A 27,172-nucleotide genomic window follows, 5' to 3' on the forward strand; every position below is an offset into this window, starting at 1 on the left:
TGTTTAAATGAATCAGCAGAAAGGTTTGATCAATAGAGGCATGAGACAAAATCAGTTAGCACTCTGTTGTGCACACAGCTCAGTTTAATTGTTAGGTATGGTGTCAAATATTCAAGTTGATGAATATATGTTCCTATTGGATGTTGTAGGATTAATGAACAATCTTTGTATGAATGTGATCATAATTGCAACATCTTGTGTATTTTGAGATGAACATTGACTATGAGAGAAACAAATATTCAATGTCACTGCAAGCTTCAAGCACAAATATCTAACTTTGATACACAATTTTTAATTTCAAAAAATAAATGTTATTCATGATAAAAAGTATATACGTACAAAAAAATACATGATTCTTTACTTTACTGGTATCATTCAGTCCATACATTCACAGTGAAAAACACTATGATGCTGGAGGAACTCAGCAGGCCAGGCAGCATCTTGGAGGAAAGCAGGTGGTCAACGTTTCGGGTCAGGACCCTTCTTCAGGACTGAAGATGGGAAAAGGGGAAGCCCGATATATAGGAGGGAAAAGCAGAGCAGTGATAGGTGGACAAAAGAGGGGAGGTGGGGTGGGCACAAGGTGGTGACAGGTAGATACAGGTAAGAGATAGTGATAGGCAGGTGCAAGGAGGAGGGGAGAGCAGATCCATCGGGGGTGGGTCAAAGGTAAGGAGAGAGGGGGGAAAAGGGGAGAAAAAAGAGAGATAGGCTAGGAAAGGGAAGAAGAGATGAAGCATGGTGGGGGGTGGTGTTGTGGGGAAGCGGGGTGGGGATTACCTAAAGTGGGAGAATTCAATGTTCATGCCGTCAGGCTGCAAGGTTCTAAGATGGAAAATGAGGGGCTGTTCCTCCAGTTTGCGCTTGGAATTCTCCTGGCAGTGGAGGAGGCCGAGGACTGACATATCTGTGATAGTGTGGCAGGGGGAGCTGAAGTGACTGGCAACGGGGAGATGCAGATGAATCAGCCAATGCTAAGGCTCTGTGGGGAAGGACCGCAGTCTGGGCTCCTTTCGCTACTGCACATGGTGGGGCTGAGTCAGGTGGGGAAGCCCCTCGAACAATGAAAGGGGTATCACCCCAGAAGGCCACGTGAGTGACAATGGTGCTATGGTTTAAAAAAGAGTGTTTAATCTATTGAACGTATTGACCATATGACATTGGGCATGTAAACAGTTTTTTGCATTGTGTTTATTATTTTGTATATATTTTTTATTATGAATAAAGTTTATTTTTGAAATAAAAGAAAAGAAAGTCACTTGGGAAATTGTGAATAATTACACCAAAGGTTTTGAACGCAGCACTGCCACGGTGAAGGAGAAAGGGGAAGGTAGGGAATTTGCCCTGTATCTACAATGAAACTGAAGGTCTCAGGATACACACTCAAAATGAGGTTGGACCAGGCAGCACAGATGTCAATACAATGAGTCAATCCCAAGGACCTGGGTGTACTACTGCAAGAAGTTCAATGGCATCACAAAGGTCAGTGAATGTATCTTAGAATGTCATATCCTTCCAAATGCTCTACTAGCTTCAGGCATTGTCGACAACCAACCAGGGTTCATCCCAGATTTCAGACACTTCCCTGCACCCTTTGCTGAACTCACTAGAGGCCGCACATCCACAACCCACAACGTGCACACCCGCCCGGCTATTCAATCTCTTGCAAGGATAAAGGGTGGGCCAGGGGATGGGGGAGTGGGGGTTGTAGTTTGCAGCCAAAGCTACCTATAATTTTCCTCGATGTAACTCTGTAGACAAAGATTAAAATTGCCATATGCCTTCTTCACCACTCTATCTACTTGTGTTGCCACTGTCAGGAAACTTAAGGACTCCAACCTCTATATCTCTCTGTTCATCAATATTTCCTAGTGCCCTATCATTTACTGTATATGTCCTAACTCTATTTGACTTCCCAAAATGCATCACCTCACACATGTCGGGGTGAAATTCCATCTCCCAGTGCTTCGTCCGACTTTCCATCTGAACTATATCCCCCTGTAGCCTCAGACAACCTTTCTTGCTACCCACGGCACCACTAATTTTCATGTCATCCACAAACTTTCTAATCACACCTCCTAAATTCCTATATATTAGTAATGTATATGACAAAAGGTGAAGGTCCCAGCACTGATCCTACTGTATAGACTTCCAATCAGAAGAAGGTCTTTCCACAGCTACCTTCTGCCTCCTATCACCAAGCCAGATTTGGATCCAATTAGCCATTTTGCCTTGGATCCAATGTGCCTTAACCTTGTGCACCAGCCTACCATGCAGAACCTTGTCAAATACCTTGTCAGGTTGTATGGCTACATTTCATATCAGGTAGCAATGTCACCTATACAAGCACAACAACATTGATGCACAGTTGCTTTGTTCACCTGTTTTACAGAGTACAGATAGTCTGGTTTAATTCCGGACCCCAATGAAAATGTTCCAGATGATGCATGCATTACTAAAGATCCTTAATACTGAGATGTCCGAGATAGAGTGAATTATTTAATAAGCCATGGTATTATTGATTTGTTGGCAATTGACACACAGGCTGCTTTGAAATGGGCAAACTAAAATAATTGGATGATCATTCAAAAAATGTGGACGTTCATTGCCTTTCAATTGCTATCCGTATTTCAGAATCAGCATGAATAGATAACATTGTTCTTTACTCATTATCAGTTACGGTATACATTCTGGATATTTATGAAAAAGATTCACAGTGTAGTCAATTAAAATAGAGGCAGAACCAGCAGGTTAACTGCCAAAAGCAGCAGAGGAGAAATTTCACAATACTGGGCTTTTATTTCATTTTCACATCTGATCATTAAGTTCACTTCCCCTTCTTTCTAGGCTGCCCCCCAGAGTATTGGTATTGGTATTGGTTTATTATTGTCACTTTTACTGAGGTACAGTGAAAAACTTGTCTTGCATACCGATCGTACAGGTCAATTCATTATGCAGTGCCATTGCATTGAGTTAGTACAGAGTGCATTGAGGTAGTACAGGTAAAAACAATAACAGTACAGAGTAAAGTGTCACAGCCACAGAGAAAGTGCAGTGCAGGTAGACAATAAGGTGCAAAGTCACAATAAGGAAGATCGTGAGGTCAGAGTCCACCTCATTGTATAAGGGAACCATTCAATAGTCTTATCACAGTGGGGTAGAAGCTGTCCTTGAGCCTGGTGGTACGTGCCCTCAGGCTCCTGTATCTTCTACCTGATGGAAGAGGAGGGAAGAGGGAATGACCCGGCTGGGTGGGGTCTTTGACTATGCTGGCTGCTTCACCAAGGCAGCGAGAGGTAAGTATGACTTGCTTCCACTCCAGTTCTCAGATGCAGGAGACAGCTGTATGTGATTTCTTTTAATATTGAGTGCCTATTGCACATCATCGACAAGACAGGGTGAGATCTTAGTCCAATTACACTATGATCCTATGACACTTTGACAAGGTGAAACACTGGCACCAAACTGACTAATAGCTGTAATAAAGTTCGACTTTACCTCCCAGCATGAATTATAACCATTGAATGTGACCATGACATATAAATGAATAATACTGCTCTTCAAGTGACACCTATGATGAGAGTAGATTTCTTTGCCTTTATAAAAAATCTCTTCTCTGTTACACAGTGATTGTCATTTCAACCAGTCTTTCTGTGTAATACTCTCTCTGCCTTGTATCAGATCATTTATTTGCAGGATTTGTTTCTTCATACAACAGTATCTTCAGAATCCATCATTTAGCTACAATTCATTCACTCTGAACTGGACATGACTGAGGATTAGTGTATTATTAGAAGCCTGAAGTCCCACACAAACAGGTTCAAGAACAGCTACTTCCTTTCAACCATTCAGTTCTCGCACCAAACTCCACAATCCTAATCACTACGTCAGTATAGCAATACTATGACCACTTTGCACTACAATAGACTCTTTTTGTACTAATTGTGTGTTCTTTATTGTATAATTTATGTTTTTCTTGTGAATGCTGTGTCTCTGATGCTATGTGTCTGTGGTGCTGCCGCAAGTATTTTTTTATTACACCTGTGGGTAGATGTACTTGTGCATATGACAATAAACTCAACTTTCAATTACCAATTCTCGTCATATCCAGATGTGTCACAGCTTGGTACAGCAATCACTTTGCCCAAGACCACAAGAAACTGCAGAGAGTTGTGGACACAGCCCAGTGCATCACAGAAACCAGCCTCCCCTCCACGGACTCTGTCTACACTTCTCGCTGCCTCGGTAAAGTAGCCAACATAATCAAAGACCCCACCGACCCCAGACATTCTCTCTTCTCCCCCCTCCATCGGGTAGAAAATACAAAGGCCCAAAGCACGTACCACCAGGCTCAAGGAAAGCTTCTATCCCTCTGTTATAAGACTATTGAACGATCCCCAGTACAATAAGATGGACTTTTGACCTCAAAATCTACCTCGTTTTGACCTTGCACCTCATTGTCTGCCTGCACTGCACTTTTTCTGTAACTGTAACACTTTATTTTGCATCCCCCTACTGTTTTCCTTTGTATCTCATCAGTACCTCAACGCACTGATGTGATGAAATGACCTGTATGGATGGCATGCAAAACAAAGTTTTTCACTGTACCAACACACAAAGTGCTGGAGGAACTCAAAGGGTCAGGCAGCATCTAAGGAGGGAAATGGACAGTCGACGCTTCGGGTGGAGACTGTGCCTCAGTATATGTTACAATAATAAACCAATTTACCAATAAGCAGAAATAAATTGTAGATTATCAGCCAAACACCATCACAGGGTTGAAGGCACTGGTTGCCGATTCAAGGCACGGAGAGTGGTGCCAAGTTTCCCAATGCTCTGGGCAAAGGAAGAATGGGAATGTGTGTGGGAGCGAGAGGGGGAGGGAGGGAGAGGGAGGGGAGGGAGGGGGAGAGAGGGAGATGTCCACAGATCCCTGCACACCGCCAGCAGCAACGACGCAGGGTGTGGGCAACCCAGAGGGGTGAGGGATATCTATAACAGGTCACATTTCTCACACTCTCCCTCTCACTCTCTCTCTCACACTCTCACACACACACACTCTCACTCTCTCTCTCTCACTCACTCACTCACTCACTCACTCACTCACTCACTCACTCACTCACTCACTCACACACACACACACACACACACACACACACACACACACACACACACACACACACACACACACACACACACACACACACACACACCTTAATATTTGGGGAATAACAACTTGGAAACTTCATCAAACGGGCGATTCGTCTCTCAGCCAATGGGCTGAGGAAATTTCCCGCGCTTCACTTCTGATTGGCTGGGACTATGCGCGTTGGGGTGGGGGGGGGGGGGGGGGTGTTCCGGCAGGTGTATATAAGGAGTGGCCGGCGGTCTCATTCACCGCCCGGCTCCAGTGGGAGGGGTGCAACGAGATGTCCCACCGGCTTTTGCCCGCCCGGTGTGCGACCTCGCATGGCTGCTGTTCCAGAGTGCGGCTGTCGTGGTCCTGCGAGGTTTATCCCGGTCGGCCTCTGTTGGCACATCCACCTCCGTGGTCACCGAGCCCAGAGACCCCGAACTGGCCCACCACATCGACGAGGAGCACCTCAACCCATCCCTCTCCCTCCTCCTCCTCCAGCCCAACAAAGGCTCTTCTAAGAGCCGTTGGAAAGAGCTGTGACCTCCCTCCCACCCTGACCGCCGTCTTCTAGTACGTTTGCCTTTCTCCCCAATGCAGCAAGCTACCATCTGGGGCGTACGAGGTGGCATCCCACTGAATGGACAAGGGCCTGGTCTTCGGGGGAAGTGATGGGTAAGTACAGTGTAAATGAGGCGAGTCTTGGTCTCTGGAGTATGTACCGTTGTTGATTAGGTTCACGGTCACCTCGGTGTCAAGCTCTGTACAGACGTATGGAGACCACAGTAGACCGCATAGGGCTCCGAGCATCTCCAGCACCTCAGGAGGTTTCTGCAAACCACCCTTGGTGTGGGAGACCGATGGAGATGGGCTGTTGGGACCCGGTTGTCTATCACGTCCAGTGCTGATCATCTGCCTCCGCCAATTCTCTTAAGTAACAGAAAAGAAAGGTCCCTAACAGGGCTGAAGTCTAACTTAGTCGGGGTCACAGGACACCGACCCGAGCGCCGCTCACCGTGAGTTGTCATGTCCAAAGGCGTCCAGTTGACCTGTCACATCCAGGGGGAGCACACCTCAAACTCTCCGCTCAATCTAACAAAGGCTCTTTTAAGAGCTACAAAAAAGAGCTAGAACCACTTTCAACGATCTGATTTGGATTTTTCCATTCAACGTTTTCGTATGTAAATGTTGGAAGCAATCTGGTGTATACAAGGTGACCAAGTAATAAAATGTGTTTAATGGTGGATTTGTCTTCAAATTAAGTAAAGTTTGAAATAAATATTGAAATAGTAAAATGGAATAAATGTTCTTCCACATTGAGATGGTTCCACCAGTCATCAATCTCATGGTTGATTATTTGCTTCAGTGACATTTTTTGACACCTCTCAAATGGTCTGACAAAGGTTCTTTTAAGAACTGTTGAAAAAGAGCTGATCTTGCACTTGAGCTGTGTGTGATTATTTTCTCTGACATTCTTGATTATTTTGCAAAGAGTTGTGATGTAATGTGGGAGGTGAAATCATGATTCATTTATCTCACTTTAATACAACTATCTGTCCTACCGTAACCATAGGGCTTGTGCCTCAATACCCGTCGCAGTCTGACAAAGGTTCTTTTAAGAACCACTGAAGAGCTATAACCTTCCTCCTGAGCCCTCCATCTTTCCTTCTGTTACCAATGAGCAGAAATAAATTGTAGATTATCAGCCAAACACTGTCAGCGGGCTTGAAGGCACTGGTTGCTGATTCGAGGCGCGGAAAGCGGTGCCAAGTTTCCCAATGCTCCGGGCAAAGGGAGAACGGGACTGTGTGGGAGCGAGGGAGGGGAGATGTCCACAGGTCTGTGCAGCAGCAACGACGCAGGGTGTGGGCAACCCAGAGGGGTGAGGGATATCTATAACAGGTCACATTTCTCACACACACACACACACACACACTTTAATGAGTGGGGAGTAACAACTTGGAAACTTTAGCGGGCTTCATCAAACGGGCGATTCGTGTCTCTCAGCCAACCGGCTGAGGAAATTTCCCGCGCTTCACTTCTGATTGGCTGGAACTATGCGCGTTGAGGTGGGGTGGGGGGGGAGTGGCCGGCTGTCTCCCGTGGGAGCGGCGCACCGAGATGTCTCACCGGCAGCTGCCCGCCAGATGCGGGACCTCGCATGGCTGCTGTTCCAGAGCGCGGCTGTCGTGGTCCTGCGAGGTTTATCCCGGTCGGCTTCTTTAGCACATCCATCTCCGTGGTCACCGAGCCCAGAGACCCCGAACTGGCCCACCACATCGACGAGGAGCACCTCAACCCATCCCTCTCCCTCCTCCTCCTCCAGCCCAACAAAGGCTCTTCTAAGAGCCGATGGAAAGAGCTGTGACCTCCCTCCCACCCTGACCGCCGTCTTCTAGTACGTTTGCCTTTCTCCCCAATGCAGCAAGCTACCATCTGGGGCGTACGAGGTGGTATCCCACTGAATGAACAAGGGCCTGGTCTGTGGGGGAAGTGATGGGTAAGTACAGTGTAAATGAGGTGAGTTTTGCTCTCTGGAGTATGTACCGTTGTTGACTAGGTTCACGGTCACCTCGGTGTCAAGTTCTGCACAGACGTGTGGAGACCACGGTGGACCGCACTGGGCTCCGAGAAGATCTGGCACCACAGGAAGTTTCTGCAAACCACCCTTGGTGTGGGAGACCGATGGAGGTGGGCTGTTGGGACCCGGTTGTCTATCACGTCCAGTGCTGATCATCTGCCTCCGCCAATTCTCTTAAGTAACCGAAGAGAAAGGTCCCTAACAGGGCTGAAGTCTAACTTAGTCGGGCTCGCAGGACACCGACCCGAGCGCCGCTCACCGTGAGTTGTCATGTCCAAAGGCGTCCAGTTGACCTGTCACATCCAGGGGGAGCACACCTCAAACTCTCCGCTCAATCTAACAAAGGCTCTTTTAAGAGCTACAAAAAAAATGCTGTAACCACTTTCAACGGTCTGATTTGGATTTTTCCATTCAACGTTTTCGTATGTAAGTGTTGGAAGCAATCTGGTGTATACAAGGTGACCAAGTAATAAAACGTTGTGTTTAATGGTGGATTTGTCTTCAAGCTAAGTAAAGTTTGAAATAAATATTGAAATAGTAAAATGGAATAAATGTTCTTCCACATTGAGATGGCTCCACCAGTCATCAATCTCATGGTTGATTACTTGCTTCAGTGACATTTTCTGACACCTCTCAAATGGTCTGACAAAAGTTCTTTTAAGAACTGCTGAAAAAGAGCTGATCTTGCATCTGAGCTGTGTGATTTTGTGTTTGTTTTTCTCCGGCGTTTTCGATTCTCCTTTTGTATGAAGTTGTGACGCAATGAGTAGTGTGGGAGGTGAAATCATGGTTCCTTTTAATGCAGCTATTTGTCCCACCATAACCATAGGACTTGTGCCTCAATACCTGTCTCAGTCTGACAAAGGTTCTTTTAAGAACCACTGAAGAGCTATAACCTTCCTCCATCTTTCCTTGTGTCTCTGTGCCGCAAAGAAACACTAAGCAACAACTTCAGAGTTGCAGTCTAGTGTACATAAGATGTGCAAGAGATAGAATCCCACTGTCCCTTTTGAGACTGCTCCACCATTCATGTCCACAGTTGATCATCTACAGCACCATTTTCCTGCAAGTTGACCAGACAGATGCTCACTTCAAGCAGCTGGAGATTCCAGTGGTCCAGCTGTGCCTCTGAAGGAGAACTGACGCTACCAGAACTTCACAGACCTGTTCCTCCACAAGTTGTCCTTCCGGCACCTGGTGCAGGAAATCACCCAGGACTGCCATGGCTTCCAGAGCTCATCCATGGTGACCTGGCAGGAGGTTTGTGAGATTTAATGTGTGGCCAATAACCTGTGCATCATCCATGCCAAGAATCACCACGTCCAAAGGCATCCTGCTGCAACTCTGGGGAGTACCTCAAACCCTCACCCTCTTCCAACAAAGGATTTTAAAAAAACAAGAAAAAAATTAATTAAAATTTTAAGTGTCTGAAAAGAGCTATTATCTCCTTCATAAGCCCTCCATTTTCCTTTTTGTTTCTGTTTGGATTTCCTGATTACTCTCAATGTTTAATTGCAATGCAGCTTGTGATCAGTATACATGAGTGAGTAGGTCAAATCCTGATGTGTTTCACCCATGATTATATGTTAAGTGTGAGTAGAACATGGAGCAATTTATTGGTAACAGTTCCCTGAGTAGGGAGTAGGTCTTCTCGTTCCTGGAGCTTGTTCCACCATTCATAGTGTCCATGGCTGATCAATTACTTCAGCTCCAATTTCCTGCACTATCCCCTGATGCCCTCAATATTGACAAATCCATCAACCTCTGTTTTGAATGAACTCAGTGAGTGAGCTGTCACAGCCCTCGGATAGGGAATTCCAAAGGTTCACCAACTTTTCGGTGAATAAATTTATCACCTCAGTCCTAAATGGCCTCTCATTTATCCTGAGATTGATCCCTGATCAGCCATGATGGAATGGCGGAGTAGATTTGATGGGCAGAATGGCCTAATTCTGCTCCTATATCTTATGGTCTGATTCACCTAGCCTATTGAGCCCTGGGAGAACTAAGTTTCAGTGAGATCTCTTATTCTTCTAAACTGCAGAGTTTGAGATTTTTTTTACATTCCAAAAATAAACTTCATTGATGATAAAGAAAATATATACAAAAAAATTTTATACATGCAGAACTTTTTACATTTTTAGTGTCATAAGATCAACACATTCAGTAGTCCCCATCCTCACTGATGACAAGGACCAGCACGCCAGTGCTGAGGGTAAGACTGCAACATTCACAATGTGTTCCTTGATGATGAGTTTGAAAATCACGGTTGGAGAACTGAAAAGAAAGTAAGAATAGGTTCAGCATTAAATCAAAATCAAGATTATTGTGTTGGGTTGGTTAAAGAATTGATGAAAGGTTACTTGCTTTGAGACAATGTTCCAGTTTGCAGCTTTCAATCTCCATTTCACTGATACGTTAATGGAGCAGCTTTTTCTATCAACCATGCATGATATGAATGTGCTTCTGTCTTGGTGTAATATGGGACTCTGGGAAGCGCTATTGATCATAAATATGTATGATTAAATATCACGGGTCTGCAGTCTCAACATTTCATCTAAATAGAAGTCAACCAAATTTGGTTGACAATTCAAGAAAGCAGCATACTGAATTTATCATTTGGTCTGACGAGAAGCACATATTTCTGCGTGGCTGGCTGATGTGACTTGAATAAAGAGAGGCACAAGACAAAGGTAAGGAGACCATCTTCTTTGTTGATATGTTAACTAGTATTCCTCTGGTTGGGAATATTGTTGCTGTGGAAATGGCCAAAATGTGAGATGTAATCACTGGCAATTAATCAATTCCAAGTAGTGCTCAATGATCATTCCACTAAGGAAGTCTGGTTGAGTAAAATGATCAGGAGCAAACTCTCCTTTTCATCAAAAATTCATAATAAATGGAACATATTTTTCCCGCTGCCACTATTCAGTCCATCATGGGCACAGCCCTCCCCACAATTGAAAGCATCTACATGAGGCACTATCTCAAGAAGGCAGCATCTATCATCAAGGACCCCCACCATCCGGGTCATACCCTCTTCTCGCTGCTACTGTTGGGAGAATTGTGAAGGCTGAAGTCCCACACCACCTAGTTCTACCTTCCTACCACCATCAGGTTCTTGAACCGACCTGCACAACCCAAATCCAACACTACAGACCACCTCTTGCACTACCGTGGGCTTGACTGGATTGTGTTTTTTTGCACTAATGTCTTGTTTTACACAGCCTTTCTTTCTTCACTGCCATGTGTAATTTATGTATAAATAATGTTCTGTTTGTGGTTGTCTTAATCTTGTACCTGTAACCCACTGTACTTGTGCATATGACAACAAACTCGACTTGACTTGTCTTCAGGTAATAACAATTTATAAAGCACTTTTCAATAGAAAGTATTGCCACTTCTGACTCAGAAGGTAATGGAGTCAAATCCCATTCAGAACACATGTGTGGGCCACTCCTATGCAGTACTGACAGAGTGCAGAGGTGTCAGAGACGTTGGTTTGAGGTGAGACATTAAGCCAAGGCCCTATCTCTGCTTCAGTTGGATGTAAAAGATTTTACCACTACTTTGGGGAAAGAAAGAAAAATATAGGCCTTCTAAAAAAAATTCACTGATATAGTAGCAAGATAAAAGTGTCATTCCCATATTACGAAAGCAACAATTTTAAGCTGCTTTTTCTCTGATAGGGTGAAATAATGTGGCCATTGCCGGGCAATTGCGATCAAATCAATTAATCTAATAAAGAAGATTAATCTGATTTTAACCACCCCCTAATGGCCTCATTGTTTTATCCAAGGAGAGAAATTCCCTTTTTCCCCACCCAGCCTCTTTCACCCACCACCTTTGCTACCAGCACAAACTTGTTTCACTCTTTCTTAGTGAAATAAGGAGGTCCTGAAGGAACTCAGTGGGTCAGGCAGCATCTGTGGAGCCTAATGCACTGAATGCCTTCAGCAGGTCCTTTTTTTTGGCTCCAGATTCCAGCATCTGCAGTCTCTTGTATCTTCACTCTTTCCCAGTTCTGATCAATGGTGGTTCTGAAACGTTAACTGTTTTTCTTTCCATAGATGCTGCCTGATCTGCTGAATTATTCCACTTTATTCTCTTTTTATTCCAGATTTACGGCAGCTACAGTTTTACTTTCACAATTGTATGGGCAATGGAACAATTGATTAGACCACATAATCCAAAGGTATCCACTTGTTGTTGTTGTTTCATTAACATGGCCTTCAGTCACTAACGTGTAAATGAGTTTTTCCACGTATCAATGTAAAAGAAGTATATTCACAGCCACTTTGGAAAAAAAATCAATGTGTTTTATTACCAGAACATAAATCAACCCTAATTAGCTCCTTGCAGCTGTTTTCCTACATCCATAATCACACAAAGTATAATCAACAATGCTCACAAAAAATATTACATTTATCGTAAGAAATATGTTTTTGAAATCTTACCGACAGTTATTTACCACAAGTGTGCTCAGGCTAACAGAGAAACACATTAGATGTGTCTGTTGGTGATCCCAGTTCAACATGATCTGTATTGGTTTATTATTGTCAATTGTACCAAGGTACAGTGAAAATCTTTTCTTGCATACCGTTCATACAGATCAATTCATTACACAGTGCATTGAGGTAGTACAGGGTAAAAATAAAAGAATACAGAGTAAAGTGTCACAGCTACAGGGGAAGTGCAGTGCAGGTAGACAATAAGGTGCAAGGTCATAACAAGGTAGATTGTGAGGTCAAGGGTCCATCTCATCATATAAGGGAACTATTCAATAGTCTTATAACAGTGGGATAGAAGCTGTCCTTGAGTCTGGTGGTACGTGCCCTCAGGATCCTGTATCTTCTGCCTGATGGGAGAGGGGAGAAGCGAGAATGTCCCAGGTGGGTGGTGTCTTTGATTGTGCTGGCTGCTTCACCAAGGCAGCAAGAGGTATAGACAGAGTCCATGGAGGGGAGGCTGGTTTCTGTGACGCGCTGGGCTGTGTCCACAACTCTCTGTGGTTTGCAGTCCTGGGCAGAGCAGTTGCCATACCAAGCCGTGATGTATCCAGATAGGATGCTTTCTTTGGTGCATCAATAAAAGTTGGTGAGTGTCAAAGGGGACATGCCAAATTTCTTTAGCCTCCTGAGGAAGTAGAGGCGCTGGTGAGCTTTCCTACCATGGCATCTATGGGGTTGGACCAGGATAGGCTATTGGTAATGTTCAGTCCTAGGAACTTGAAACTATCAACCCTCTTGACCTCAGCACCATGCTGTATCTATTTCCATGCTGTATCACTTATGAGTCTCAAAACAGGTATGAAAGAGACAGAGCATGAGGGAGAACGGAATAAAATCCACACAGGAAGCAGGTGGTGGGAGCTGTAGTCAAGACTCTGCAAACTCCCACAGCTACAACTCGCATTTCCAACTTGTTCTTTCATTTCAGTTTGCTCTCTAATTACCAGCACGGAAAATAATTGTTATCTGGACAACCAAGGTCTGCATCCTATCACAAACATTCCTTTTGGTCTCTCCTCTCTTCTCCCCCCTTCCATCTGGCAGAAGATACAAAAGCTTGAAAACACACACCACCAGGCTCAAGGACAGCTTCTACCCCACCCCCCATTATCAGACTCTTCAATGTACCTCTTGCATGTTAAAGATGAACTATTGACCTCACAATCTATCTGATCGTGGCCCTTGCACCTTATTTCTCTCTGCACTGCACTTTTTCTGTAGCTGTAACCGTACCACTATATTCTGCATTCTTTTATTGCTTTTCCCTTGTACTACCTCGAAGTACTTATGTATTGGTTTATTATTGTCACTTGTACCGAGGTACAGTGAAAAGCTTGTCTTACAAACCGATCGTACAGGTCAATTCATTACACAGTGCAGTTACATTGAGGTAGTACAGGTAAAAACAATAACAGCACAGAGTAAAGTGTCACAGCTACAAAGAAAGTGCAGTGCAATAAGGTGCAAGGTCACAACAAGGTAGATCGTGAGGTCAGAGTCCATCTCATTTTGTAAAGGAACCATTCAATAGTCTTATCACAGTGGGGTAGAAGCTGTCCTTAAGTCTGGTGGTACGTGCCCTCAGGCTCCTGTATCTTCTACCCGATGGAAGAGAAGAGAGAATGTCCTGGGTGGGTGGGGTCTTTGATTATGCTGGCTGCTACACCAAGACAACGAGAGGTAAAGACAGAGTCCAAGGAGGGGAGGCTGGTGTCTGTGATGCACTGGGCTGTGTCCACAACTCTCTGCAGTTTCTTGCGGTCTCGAGCAGAGCAGTTGCCGTACCAAGCCGTGATACATCCAGATAGGATGCTTTCTATGGTGCATCGGTAAAAGTTGGTGAGAGTCAAAGGGGACAAACCAAATTTCTTTAGCTTCCTGAGGAAGTAGAGGCGCTGGTGAGCTTTCTTGGCCGTGGCATCTACGTCATTTGACCAGGACAGGCTGTTGGTGATGTTCACTCCCAGGAACTTGAAGCTCTCAACCCTCTCGACCTCAGCACCATTGATGTAGACAGGTGCATGTACACCGCCCCCTTTCCTGAAGTCAATGACCAGCTCTTTAGTTTTGTTGACATTGAGGGAAAGGTTGTTGTCATGACACCATTCCACTAAGCTCTCCATCTCCTTCCTGTACTCATCGCTGTTTGAGATACGGCCAACAACGGTGGTATCATCTGCAAACTTGTAGATAAGAGTTAGAGCAGAATCTGGCCACGTAGTCGTGAGTGTATAGGGAGTAGAGTAGAGGGCTGAGGACACAGCCTTGTGGGGCACCAGTGTTGAGAATAATCGAGCTGGAGGTATTGCTGATGCCTTTCACTGTACTTTGGTACAAATGATAATAATAAACCAATAAGTCTTAAAAACACACTTGTTCTTGCACTTTTCCACTTGTGATGAAAGGTCATGGAACATGAAACCAGTCCAGAGGAAGGGTCTTGACCTGAAACCTGGACTGTCCATCTCCCCCCACAGATGCTGCCTGACCCCCTGAGCAGTTTATTCTTTGCTCCATATTGCAGCATCTGAAGTCTCCTGTGTGTCCATGAAACACTGACTGTGTTGCTCTCCCCACAGATGCTGCCTCCAGCAGCTGTTGATCACTTCCATCAGAGGATCAGCCACCTTGGCTTCCCCTCCCTCCCTGGTTGTTAGGGGGCGGGGCTGTGGTCGCCATAGCTACCGGCGGAAGCGGCCGGCCTATCAGACGTCGCCGTGAATCGGGAGTGCGGCTGCCTCGCTGAGTGGCCTCGGTTCGCAGCCAATGGCGACGGCTGTTGTTGGTCCGCTCGGTGACATTGAGAAGACGGAAGATGGGGGGAGTGAGGCTGGAAATATTCCGGGTAAATGCCGGGACTGGGGGGGGGTAAACACGGCGGGGGAGGGGGGAGAGGGGGTAAACACGGCGGGGGAGGGGGGAGAGGGGGTAAACACGGCGGGGAGGGGGTAAACACGGTGGGGGAGGGGGGAGAGGGGGTAAACATAGCGGGGAGGGGGGTAAACGGAGGGGGAGAGGGAGTAAACATGGCGGGGAGGGGGGTAAACATGGCGGGGAGGGGGGTAAACACGGTGGGGGAGGGGGGAGAGGGGGTAAACATGGCGGGGAGGGGGGTAAACACGGTGGGGGAGAGGGGATAAACATGGTGGGGAGGGGGAAACATGGTGGGGAGGGGGTAAACATGGCGGGGAGGGGGGTAAACACGGTGGGGAGGGGGAGGGAGGTAAACACGGGGAGGAGGGGTAAACACGGCGGGGGTGACGGCTGGGGGCTGGGGGCTGGGGCTGATCGGCTCGATGAGGGGGAGGGGGAGGTCGTCCTGTGGGAGGCTTGGGGTGGAGGAGGATGGTCAGAGCGCAGAGAGAAGGTGGTGGGATTGATCCTGGGCTGGGGGAGGGGGGCAGGCAGTGAGGTCACACTGGGCTCTGAGCTGGGGGTGGGGGTAATGTTGGGGTGCGGTAGGGCAGGGAGACACATGCAACGTGGAACAGCACAGGAACAGGCCCTTCAGCCCACCATGTTGTTCAAAGTCAAGTTTATTGTCAGATGCACAAGTCCATGTGTGCACAGGTGCAATGAAAAATTTACTTCCAGCAGCATCACAGGCACAGAGCATCAGATAAGCAACATTCACAAGGATCACATAGATTTAAAAATTTTTACAAGAAAAGACAATTAGAACAAAGTCCATTGTAGTGCAAAGTGGTCACAGTGTTGCTAACATGTAGTGATTAGGGTTTTGCTGGTTGGTTTGAGAACCAAATGGTTGAAGAGAAATGGCTGTTCCTGATCCTGGTGGTGTGGGACTTCAGGCTTCTGTACCTCCTGACGATGGTAGCTACGAAAAGATGGCATGGCCTGGATGGTGGGGATCTCTGATGATAGATGTTGCCTTCTTGAGACAGCACCTCCTGTAAATACTACTGATGGTGGGGAGGGATGTGTCTGTGATGTTGAACTAATGTATGTTTAACTAATTAAACTACTAATTAAATGCCTGACTAAACTCATCCCTTCTGTCTATACAGTGTCCACATCCTTCCATTCTCTTCACATTCATGTGCCTATCTTTTAATTTTTAAATTTTATTTACAGCGTGGTAACAGGCCCTTCTGGCCCAACGAGTCCGCGCCTCCCAATTTAAGCGCCAAATTAACCTACCCGTACGTCTTTAGAATGTGGGAGGAAACCGGAGCACCCGGCAGAAACCCACGCAGACACGGGAGAACGTACAACCTCCTTACAGACAGCAACGGGAATCGAACCCCAATCACTGGCACTGTAATAGTGTCGCGCTAACCGCTACGCTACCTATCTTAAGAGCCTCTTAAACGCCTCTATCGTACCTGCCTCCACTGCCACCCCTGGCAGCGCATTCCAGGCAACCACCACTCTCTGTGTGAAAAAACTTGTCCCACACATCTCCTTTGAACTACCCCTGCCACCCCTCCCCCCCTCCCCCCCCTCCCCCCCCCCCCACCTTAATGCATGTCTTCCAGTATTAGACATTTCAACCCTGGTACAAAGATACCAGCTGTATACTCTATCTATGCCACCTGTGTCATCTAGATATATCAGAACCAGTTAAAGGGCAGTAAGCCCTCTTATGGACATGGCTAAACTTTCTCTATCAACTAACAATCAAATTCAGATCCATCTCTTTACCTGTAATTTGTTACTGTGTTTGTATGAAGAATCCTGTATTTATTTGTAATCTCTACGTGCCCTTTTGAAGATGAGTTTGACCAACTGCTATCACTCTGGTGACCTAGATCAAATAATTCAATGGATAATCATGATCAGGCAATAAACATAGAACAATACAGCACAGGAACAGGCCCTTTGGCCCATGACATCTATGCCAAATTAAACTAATTCCGTTTTGCCTGTACGTGATCCATATGTCTTTGCATATTCATGTGTCTATCTAACAGCCTCTTAAATGCCACTGTCGTATCTGCTTCTACCACACCCACCAACCCTCCCGCCCCTGGCGACCCCGTTCCAGGCACCCAACACTCTCTGTGTGGGGGAAAAAAAAACCTTGCCCCGCTCATTTCCTTTGAACTTACCCCCTCTCACTTTAAATGCATGCCCTCTGGTATTGGACATTTCGACCCTGGGAGAAAGATACCACCTGTCTTCTCTATTTATGCCTCTCATAATCTGATAAACTTCAATAGGTCTCCCGTCAACCGCTGCCACTCCAGAGAAAACAACTTCTCCTCGTAGCACATGCCCTCTAATCCAAGCAGCATCCTGATAAACCTCTTCTACACCCTCTCCAAAGCCTCCACATCTTTACTATAATGAGGCGACCAGAATTGAATGCAATACTCCAGATGTGGCCTAGAGTTTTATAAAACTGCAACATAACTTCTTGACTCTTAAACTCAATGCCTCGACTAGCATGCCATACACCTTCTCTACCACCCTATCAGCTTGCATAGCCACTTTCAGGGAGCTACGGACTTGTAAAAGGGAAGTAAATGTAACATTTGCAAATGCTGGACATTGGGAATGTGAGCTGTGAGGAAGATGCAGAGAGGCTGCAAAGTGATTTATACAAGTTGGGCAAATGATTAAATGCATGGCAGATCAAAAACAGAAAGGCATATTATCTGGATGGTGATAGATTGGAAGATGGGAGGATGCAAAATGACCTGGCTGTTATTGTCCACCTGTCGCTGAAAGCAAGAGTTTAGTTGCAGTATGCCTTCAGGAAGATAAACGATATGTTGACTTTCTTGCAAGAGGAATTGAGTACAGGAGCAATACTACCTTACTGTACAAGGCCTTGGTGTGATCTCATCTGTGGAGGAAGGATGTTCTTGCCATTAAAGAAGTACAATAAAGATATACTGGACTGATTCCTGGGTGGCAGGGCTGGGTTAATTGGATTTGTATTTGCTGGAGTTTGGAAGAATGAGAGGGGATCTTCTAGAAAGCTATAAAATTTCAACAGGATTAGACGAGGGAAGATGTTGAGTCCAGAAGCCTAGTAGTTAACCAACTCTCAATTTATTGTACCATATTAACCCCAATATCATGTATTCTATGAAGTTGCTCAACAATATCCTGTGTGGGATCTCAGCGAAAGCCGCCTGACATTTAGAGACGGTGCAGAGGAGGTTTACTAAGATGATGCCTGGATTACAGAGCATGTGCTATCAGGAGAGGCTGGATAAACTTGGGCTCTTTTCTCTGGAGCGGCGGAGGCTGAGGGGTGATCTGTTGGAGGTGTATAAAATTATGAGGGGCATAGATAGGGTGGATGAGCAATATCTTCTTCCCATTATTGAGTGATCCAATACCAGAGGGCATGCATTTAAGGTGAGGGGGGTAGGTTCAGAACAGACGTGAAGGGTACATTTTTTACTGGGAGAGTGGTGGATGCCTGGAATGCGTTGCCTGATAGGGTGGTGGAGGCAAATTCATTGGGGGCTTTTAAGAGGGGCTTGGATGGGCACATGAATGAGAGGAAAGTGGAGGGCTATGGGCATTCTGTAGCTATGTCGACACAACATTGTGGTCCGAAGGGCCTGTTCTGTGCTGTACTTTTCTATGTTCTATTTCCAAATGCACCACATCTACAGGTACATCTTCAAAGAACTCCCAATTGATTAGCTAAACATGATTTACCATTCAAAATTCCATGTTGACATTTCTCAATCATATTGTCAATTTCTAAGTATCTCAATACAACATCCTTTATTATACACTCCAATATTTCTTTACCATGATATCAGGCTAATGCGATGGTAGTTGATTTCCCTCTCCCTCCTTTATTAAGTGAGGTCATACTTGCTACTCTACAACTGCAGGAAACATTTCAGAATCTCTAGAAGTGTGGACAATGATAACCAGAGCATCCACTGTCTCTGTGGCCATGTCTTTCATAAGTCTGGCATGTAGGGGGGATGGAGAGAGAGGTGGAATTTGGAAGGAGTAAGGTGGAGTGGGAATAAATGGGGGAGAGGGAAAGAAGGGGTGGAGGGAAGGTGAATGGGGAGGAGGGAGAGGAGGGAGAGGAGGAAGAAGAAAGGGCAAAAGGGGAAAGTGGTGGGAAATGGAAGTGAAAAAGCAAGAGGAAGTGGAAGTATAGTATTGGGGAGGAGCAGAGGTGGTGGGAAGTCGGAGAGAAGGTGATTAAAAGGTAGGTGAGTCTGGTGGATTGGGGACAAATGGAGATGGGAGAGGGACAGTGGGATGAGGTGAAGAGGTATTGGAACGGGCAGGAGAGAGAAGAAGTGGCAAAAGGAGGGAACAGGAGAGAGGTGGAGGGGAAATGTGGAGGAGAGAGGTGAAGGGACAAGGAAATTGATCGAGAAAGATCAGGAAAATGACGCATGCTGCACAACACACGCTGCCTGACCTGCTGTTTATTGTTCCAGCTTCCAGCATCTGCATTCTATTTTGTCTCTTCTGTATGATTGGAGTTGGATACTTTATTTTGTCAGTGAATTGGAATAACTGTCATAGATTATGAAGCATTGACACAGTGTTCAAAACATTGCTGCTGAACATGCACTGAATTTTCTGATTTCATTTCCAGTTTCTAGTATCTGCAATATTTTTGTTTTGCATTTAAAGTTTTATTGAAATATCTGAGTATAGTTTTTCTTCTAAAAGCTAATTATTCCAGTGCTTTAATTTTATCTTTTCATCTTTGCCTTTCTTCTTGTCTTTTGTTCTGGTCTTTCCTCTCAATTGTATTTTTTTATTTACTTTCTTTTATTTACTGTCTCCACTACATGTAGTCTCTGCTAGAGATATTTTGAATGATGTTCAGACTCATTTATAGGGGAGAAATAAAAAAAAGGATTATTTTAGCAGTTATTCAGAACAAACTGTTAGGCAAGACCTTCGTAGATAAGATTAAGATTTCTTTATTAGTCACATGTACGTTGAAACACACAGTGAAATGCATCTTTGTGTAGAATGTACTGGGGGCAGCCCGTAAGTATCGCCACACTTCCAACACCAATATAGCATGCCCACAACTCCTAACCTGTACGTTTTTGGAATGTGGGAGGAAACCGGAGCACCCAGAGGAAATCCACGCAGACATGGGGAGAACGTACAAACTCTTTACAGACAGCGGCCAGAATTGAACCTGGTGATTCACTGACAAACGTCAGTGATTCTAAATGTTTAATTCAGATTGTGCAACGGTTTATCTGATTATGCTGTTTTCTTTCCACCAGATGTTCCTTTATCTGTCATTTCCTGTGACAGTATTTTGGGTCTCGAATCAAGCAGAATACTTTGAGGAATATGTGGTCAAAAGGAAGGTCAGTGAGTTATGAGATGCATTTTGTAGTTGTTCACAAGATAAAATTGAAATATATACAAGAACAGGAATTGGAGACGACTTGCTGAAGTTCAACAAGCCGCCATAGAGGTTTTGTATTATCATTTCCCCTCATGTTATATCAAAGGCTGAATACCTGGGAATGTGTGTATTTCGTCGTGGACAGGTTAGGAGCTATACTGGTGACAAAGGACTCCTAGGCGTTTGAACGTGAAGTGCTATGAAATGGTAGAATGCCTGTTAACATTATGGACCCTACCTTATTAGGGTTGTAAAACGAGAAGTTTCTTGGTCACAAACAGGAGAAATAATGAATGTTAATGCCACAGCTGAAAACAACCTAAAGGCTATGTGACAAAACACTAGGCTACAGCAAAACATTTATTTATATATTGTTTCTCTAACATAGGAAAATATTCCAAGGGTCTTCACTGGCATGTAATCAGACAAATTATCCATCGCCCTAAACGTTCATTCCCTTCACCACAGGCGCACCATGACCGCAGTCTGTATCATCTACAACTGCATTGTGATTACTTGCCAAGGCTGTTCCAACAGCTTCATCAAACCTACCAAAGATGTAGGCTCATAGGACTACCACCATCTACTGGTTCTTCTCCAAGATGCACACTATGCAGGCTTGGAGGTATTTGCTGATCATTCATTGTCATTGAGTCTAGGTCCTAGAATTCCCTACCCAATGACATCATGAGAGGACCTTTATCATTAGATTTTAGCAGTTCAAACAGGTGATTCATCACCATCTTCTCTGGGGCACTTAAGGATGGACAATAAACACCCACATACTGTAAGTGAATTTAAAAAAAATGACACCATCAGAGGAGACACTAAAACTGGTAGCCAAATGTTAAAGAGAAAGCTTTTATGCAGCACCTTGAAAGAGGGATAAGAGTCTGAGGTTTAGGGACAAAAATCTGGAGCAAAGCACCTATAATTCATTGTTCTGTAAAGAAGTTACACAAATCAGAATAACTTATTTTCACTTGTACTTCCGGTAACCATTCTCCTCTGTCCCTCATTTTCCCTTATCCCATCAGCCCCCAAGTCTTTCCTCCCCTGCCCTCTCATTCTGCCCATCACCCCCACATTCCTCCCACTGGTTCTCCTCCTCCCCTTTATTCCATGGTCAACTGTCCTCTCCTATTAGATTCCATCTTCTTCAGCCCTTTGTCACTTCCACCTATCACCTCCCAGCTTCTTGCATCATTTTTGCCCCCACCCCCCACCAGCTTTATCATCATCCCCCCCCCCACCCAAATCTGGATCCACCTATCACCCGCCAGCTCCTGCTCCACCCCTTCCCCCCACCTTCTTATACCAGCTATCTCCCCTCTTTCTTTCCAGTCCTGATGAAGGGTCTTGATCCGAAACATTGACTGTCCATTTCCCTCCATAGATGCTGCCCGACCCGCTGAGTTCCTCCAGCATCTTGTTTGTTGCTCCAGATTTCCAGCATCTGCAGTCTCCTGTGTCTCCTCTTTATTTTCACTTGTAATTCTCCCCCATCCACTCCAACCTTTTGATAGCCTTTGCACGTTTTCTTGACTTGGAAGTGTTCTGCTAGTCATTGATCGTCACTGAATCTGAATGCCGGAACTTCCTCCCCATCAGCACATGTGGGAGTACCTTCACTAGAAGGACTGCAGCTGTTCACGAAGGCAACTCACCACCACCTTCCGCAGGGCAAGAAATACTGGCTTTGGCAGCAACACCTGACAGTGAATGAGAAAACTCTGCCTTGTAAAGCAATAGAAGATTCTCTTTTGTGAGGAGTCCTTTAAACTTCAGATTGTTATTTAAAATCACATTGTAATATGGCATCCATATTTTTAAAGCACCAATTCCAATTTGTATTTTTCCAGAGAGAAATCTATCCGCCAGAAGACAAGATGCATGTAAGTATCTGAGCTCCTGAACTAATGCGTTAGAAAATTATTGTTGTCGTGCAAGTGACTGGATATAAGTAAATCAAGAGGTGATTAAGAAGGCTTATGGAATGCTTGCATTTATTAATTGAGGTATTGAGTATAGGAATCGAGAAGTTATGATGTATCTCTATAGAACTCTGGTTAGGCCACATTTAGACTATTGCGTGCAATTCTGGTCACCTCACTATAGGAAGGATGTCGAGGCTTTAGAGAGGTTGCAGAGGAGGTTTACTAGGATGATGCCTGGATTAAAGGGCATGTGGTATCAGGAGAGGCTGGACAAACTTGGGCTCTTTTCTCTGGAGCGGAGGAGGCAGAGGGGTGATCTGTTGGAGGTATATAAAATTATGAGGGGCATAGATAGGGTGGAGAAGCAATATCTTTTTCCCATTATTGAGTGATCCAATACCGGAAGGCGTGCATTTAAGGTGAGAGGGGGTAGTTTCAGAACAGACGTGAGGGGTACATTTTTTACTGAGTGGTGGATGCCTGGAATGCGTTGCCTGATAGGGTGGTGGAGGCAAATTCATTGGGGGGTTTTAAGAGGGTCTTGGATGGACACGTGAACGAGAGGAAAATAGAGGGAAATGGGCATTCTGTAGGTAGGAGGGAATAGCTAGGTTGGCACAACATTGTGGGCTGAAAGGCCTGTTCTGTGCTGTACTGTTCTGTTAACTCTTTTACCCACTTTTTTTCCAAGGTGTTTTTGGTATTTATATCAAGAGTTGAATGTTTTGCTTATTCCTGCCATTTTGAATGAGAGTCTCATGTTGGAGCTTGGCATTAACCTTTAACAGTTGCAAAATTGATGCTCTTTCGTCATGGAGTGTTTACAGATTCATTATTTAATGTGATCACATTTATCTGTGGTGTAGAATTATTGAAAGTTTACAGAAATGGGTTACTAGTGTCCACCATGTCATGCTGGTCTTATTGTTCTGCAGGAGTCTCAAATGGCCCCTCTCCATCTAATTAATCCATATATCCTATTCCTCTCCTTTCTCTCTTGTGTGTATCTAGCTTCTCTTAAATGCATCTAAGCTAGTCACCTCACCTCAACTAAGCTAGTAATGTCTCATGTTCTAACTAGTTTGCATTTATTTTTTAGAGAGAACATAACCTGGTTGGACTGAATGAGTTGTTAATATTTCGTAATATTTTTGCACTGGTAGAAGCTTGTATGCTGTAGGACAAAGGGCATACAGGTGAAGATGAGGAGTTATAAGATTGTGTGAAATAACCAGGAATGGTGTAGCAAACATTGATTTTAAAGCCATAAAGTTGTAACAATATTAAAGAGAAAATTAAAACACAAATGTTAACGATACTCACTTGACCAGAGAACATTTGCAGAGAGAGGAGGAGAGAAAAACAATCAATGTTTTCATATCAGCACCTTCCATCGGCAGAGGAGCTGAGCTGATAAAATTTAAAAGAGAAATCTTCTCAGCAGTCTTAATAAGACAAGGATGATTGGAACATTGACAAATCTGAAATTCATTGGAAGTAAAGTACTTTTATATGCCTTCATAGAGGCAGGAGTAGTTAGTGATTGAAATAAAGGCTGCATTTTGAAGATTCTTTATTTGTTCATGGACATCACTGGCAGTGCCAGCTTTTTTGTCCATGCTTATTTCCCCCTGAACTGAGGAGTCTGTACAAAGCCATGGTTTGCCATCATTATACTGTGAAACTGGCAGCAACTCTGGGATTTCCACAGTTGGGCAGATTAGTATGGAGATCCAGCAGTTGCTGTCAATGGTTCCCTGCTCCCGCACAAGCTGTGCTGTTTTGCTACCTCTTTCAGCATTATCTGGGGTAATAAGTAAATCTGAATGTTTCACATATTTATAAATTATTCTTGCTGGACAGTACCCTGAAAATGTTACATTCTGTGGTATGAGGTAAAAATTGATTTTTAATGGCATACTGAAATTTCTGCTTGACAAAGTCACTGGTCCTGAAAAATCAAACAAATTTTATATGCATGGGTTATAATTCCCTCAACTAAATATTTACATTTTTTACATTTACTTTCACTTCCTACTTTAATGTTGCATATTTTCCCATCTTTGTTTCACGTAATATATTTAAAATTATTTGTTGAGAGTGGTGCTTTTGGCTTTCTGAGAGAATTCTTAAGATTGGCTGCTTAGCCAGCACTGATCCTACTCACCAGCAACCCCTTTGTCTGCACTTGACCGCAGCCAATGTCAGAAAGCGGGATCTCTGTGATGGTGATCTGTGGGGTCAGTGACAGATACTTTTGCTTCATCGCTCACCACAAAATCCAGGCTAACATCTGAACGTTGTTGGCTTTGAAGTGCAGAAGCAGGAAATTGCTCCTTAGTTTTCTCAGTATCAACACATTAGCCTTTTCCAATAGCTGAAAATTATAAATATACCATGTAATCCATGGCAAGATCTAAGCAGATTGTCCAAATAAAACTTCAAAGTGCCAAATAATGTTCTACCTATTACACAAGTAAGTTTCTGAATTGTGCTCACTGTCATTTTTTTGTTATCACTGAAGGAACTGGCAATCTGAGATTTACATTAGAGTCATAGAGTTAAACAGCACGGAAACAGGCCCTTTGGCCCAACTGGTCCATGCCGACCAACATGCCCCATATTTGTTGGCATTTTGTTAGTAAGTTAGGTTGCTTGCTGCTGAGATGTTGCATTATTGTTTTGAGGGAGACTGATATTCAGTGCATCAGTTATAAGTTGTGAAAGCTACGTTTGCCACATCATCATCCACAGGGGATTTTTATATGCCCTTACGTGTACACAAGTGCTGCTCTCCCTCAGGACTGATTCTAACGGAACTTGTTTCTGATCACAGCGAAAAGAACTAGAAGACTTCAAGGAACGGATGAGGAAAAAGCAGGAAGAGAAACTCTTGCGTCAAGCAGAAACCCAGAAGGTTCAGGAACACTAATACAGATTCAATACTGCAAAAGTTGCCAGCACTAGCTAGCATATCTTCAATTAATCCAAGCTGTTGGAACTTTGCAAAATTATTTTTTCTGTCTTCTGGGAAACCTTATCAGCAGTGATTACCTTGCCAGACATTTCTGTTTTGACCTGATCGGTATAAGTTATTTTTTTACTCAATAAAATCACTTAAATATAATTATGATGCAGGAGACAACTGTTTGACAGACTTCTACATATAAGTTGCCCAGGATGATCACCATTTATGCTTGCTTTTGACCAAAAGGTGTTTTTTTTTGGAATTTGCATTGATGCATTAACCTCATTGGCATGTGGCGTGGCAACTTCCTGACCTGGGATAATAATATAAAGACATGGTTGTACTTTGCAGGGCTTTAAACTGTGTTTCTGTCAACCTAGTTTTGGTTCCTGTATTAGTAGGTGTTGCAATATTTAAAGGTTCAAGTTTCCTAGTATTCCTCCAGTTCCAAAGTGAAAGCAAATGTTCCATTAGCTTTATCTTCAGGAGAGCAACAGACCCTGCCAGTGGGAGTTGTTGTCATTTACATAGCTGTGCCACTTTCTGAAGCAATTTACTATTGCAAAACAGTCACAGTTTCTAAATACAGGTTCCTTTTTAATGCTTCTATTTCAAGGATGTCTTTGATCCATAACATTTGTGGCCCATTGCACAGCACAAATGTGTCAGAATCCAAAAAGCCTTATTTCCATAAGCGAGAGCAAAGGATCAAAGAAATAACACCAAGCTCTTATGTAGAAATTTAAAAAAAAGTTGGCTCCAAAGTTCTTTTGATAAAAGCTACTCATTGGGCTTTGATACCAGACTACATTGAATTACTTTTGACATTTAGCTTGGGTAACATGATAGAGGAAAAAAATGATTGAATACACAAATGTTCAGTGGTTGAGCCGTGAGTCAGGTGATGTCCTAAATATTAGAAACATATAGGGAACCAGGAGAGAGCACTGGTGACAGCAACTTGCATTTGTATAATGCCTTTAATATGGTACAATGTTCAAGGGAACGCTATCAAATAAGATTTGACACTAAGCCACATAAGGAGATATTAGGCCAACAAGATATATTTTAAGGTGTGTCTTAAAAAGGAGCAGGGAGAGATGAAAAAGCTTACGGAATTCCAGAGCTTGGGGCCAAGGTAGCTGAAAGCCCAATATGGAGAGACAGAAAAGATTAGGAAGCAGTCACAGAGTAAACAGTAAGAGAAGTCTTATAATTAAAAGTTTCTCGTGTATCTGCATGTGCAGAAACTCATCGAATAATATGAAATGTGGGGAAGAAATTTGTTATTTCAGAACAAATTAACAAAAGCCACTACCACATTGAGGAGACTGAAAAGGAAATGTTGTGGTCTGTATAATAACTAATGTATTTGGTTAATGACTAATTGATCAGGGAAACGTAGAATCAGAACTGGGAGAGCAAAATAAATCTTTGAGTTCAAGTGTGTGCTTACATGTTCTATTTTCACCAAGGTAGCAAAATCATAAGAAATAGTTATTTGTTGTTCCCAAGCTCTTATTATCCAAAAATAACACATTGTGGTTTTGCCAATAGGGATTGCATTTTAAGGAGGTGTAATTACTGTTTTTATCCTTTCTGTTGGAAGTGTTTCATTGACACCTTCTAAACTAAGTGGCACCAAAGGCTTTGCATTCATTCCATTTTCCCCTTCTAACTACATAGAGCATCAAACGTTATCATTG

General features: G+C 44.0%; 1 protein-coding gene across 1 annotated transcript; it reads left to right on the forward strand.

Annotated features, from left to right (window-relative positions):
* Positions 1-14,931: 14,931 nt before the first annotated feature.
* LOC127585047 (protein PET100 homolog, mitochondrial) lies at positions 14,932-26,910 on the forward strand. Its single transcript, XM_052042182.1, has 4 exons — positions 14,932-15,071; positions 20,434-20,520; positions 22,424-22,456; positions 25,335-26,910. The coding sequence occupies exons 1-4, from the start codon at positions 15,042-15,044 to the stop codon at positions 25,428-25,430; spliced, it is 246 nt and encodes an 81-aa protein (XP_051898142.1). The 5' UTR covers positions 14,932-15,041; the 3' UTR covers positions 25,431-26,910.
* The last annotated feature ends 262 nt before the right edge of the window (positions 26,911-27,172 follow it).

This window comes from Pristis pectinata, chromosome 31 (genome assembly GCF_009764475.1).
Source record: "Pristis pectinata isolate sPriPec2 chromosome 31, sPriPec2.1.pri, whole genome shotgun sequence".
Lineage (NCBI taxonomy): Eukaryota > Metazoa > Chordata > Chondrichthyes > Rhinopristiformes > Pristidae > Pristis > Pristis pectinata.

What these genes read in the sequence shown, in the direction of transcription:
- LOC127585047 (XM_052042182.1), top strand. Translation starts at nt 15,042, where the DNA reads ATGGGGGGAGTGAGGCTGGAAATATTCCGG. An exon ending in TGAGGCTGGAAATATTCCGG is followed by an intron (nt 15,072 to 20,433) that starts GTAAATGCCGGG and finishes TCTTTCCACCAG; the next exon opens with ATGTTCCTTTATCTGTCATT. An exon ending in AATATGTGGTCAAAAGGAAG is followed by an intron (nt 20,521 to 22,423) that starts GTCAGTGAGTTA and finishes GTATTTTTCCAG; the next exon opens with AGAGAAATCTATCCGCCAGA.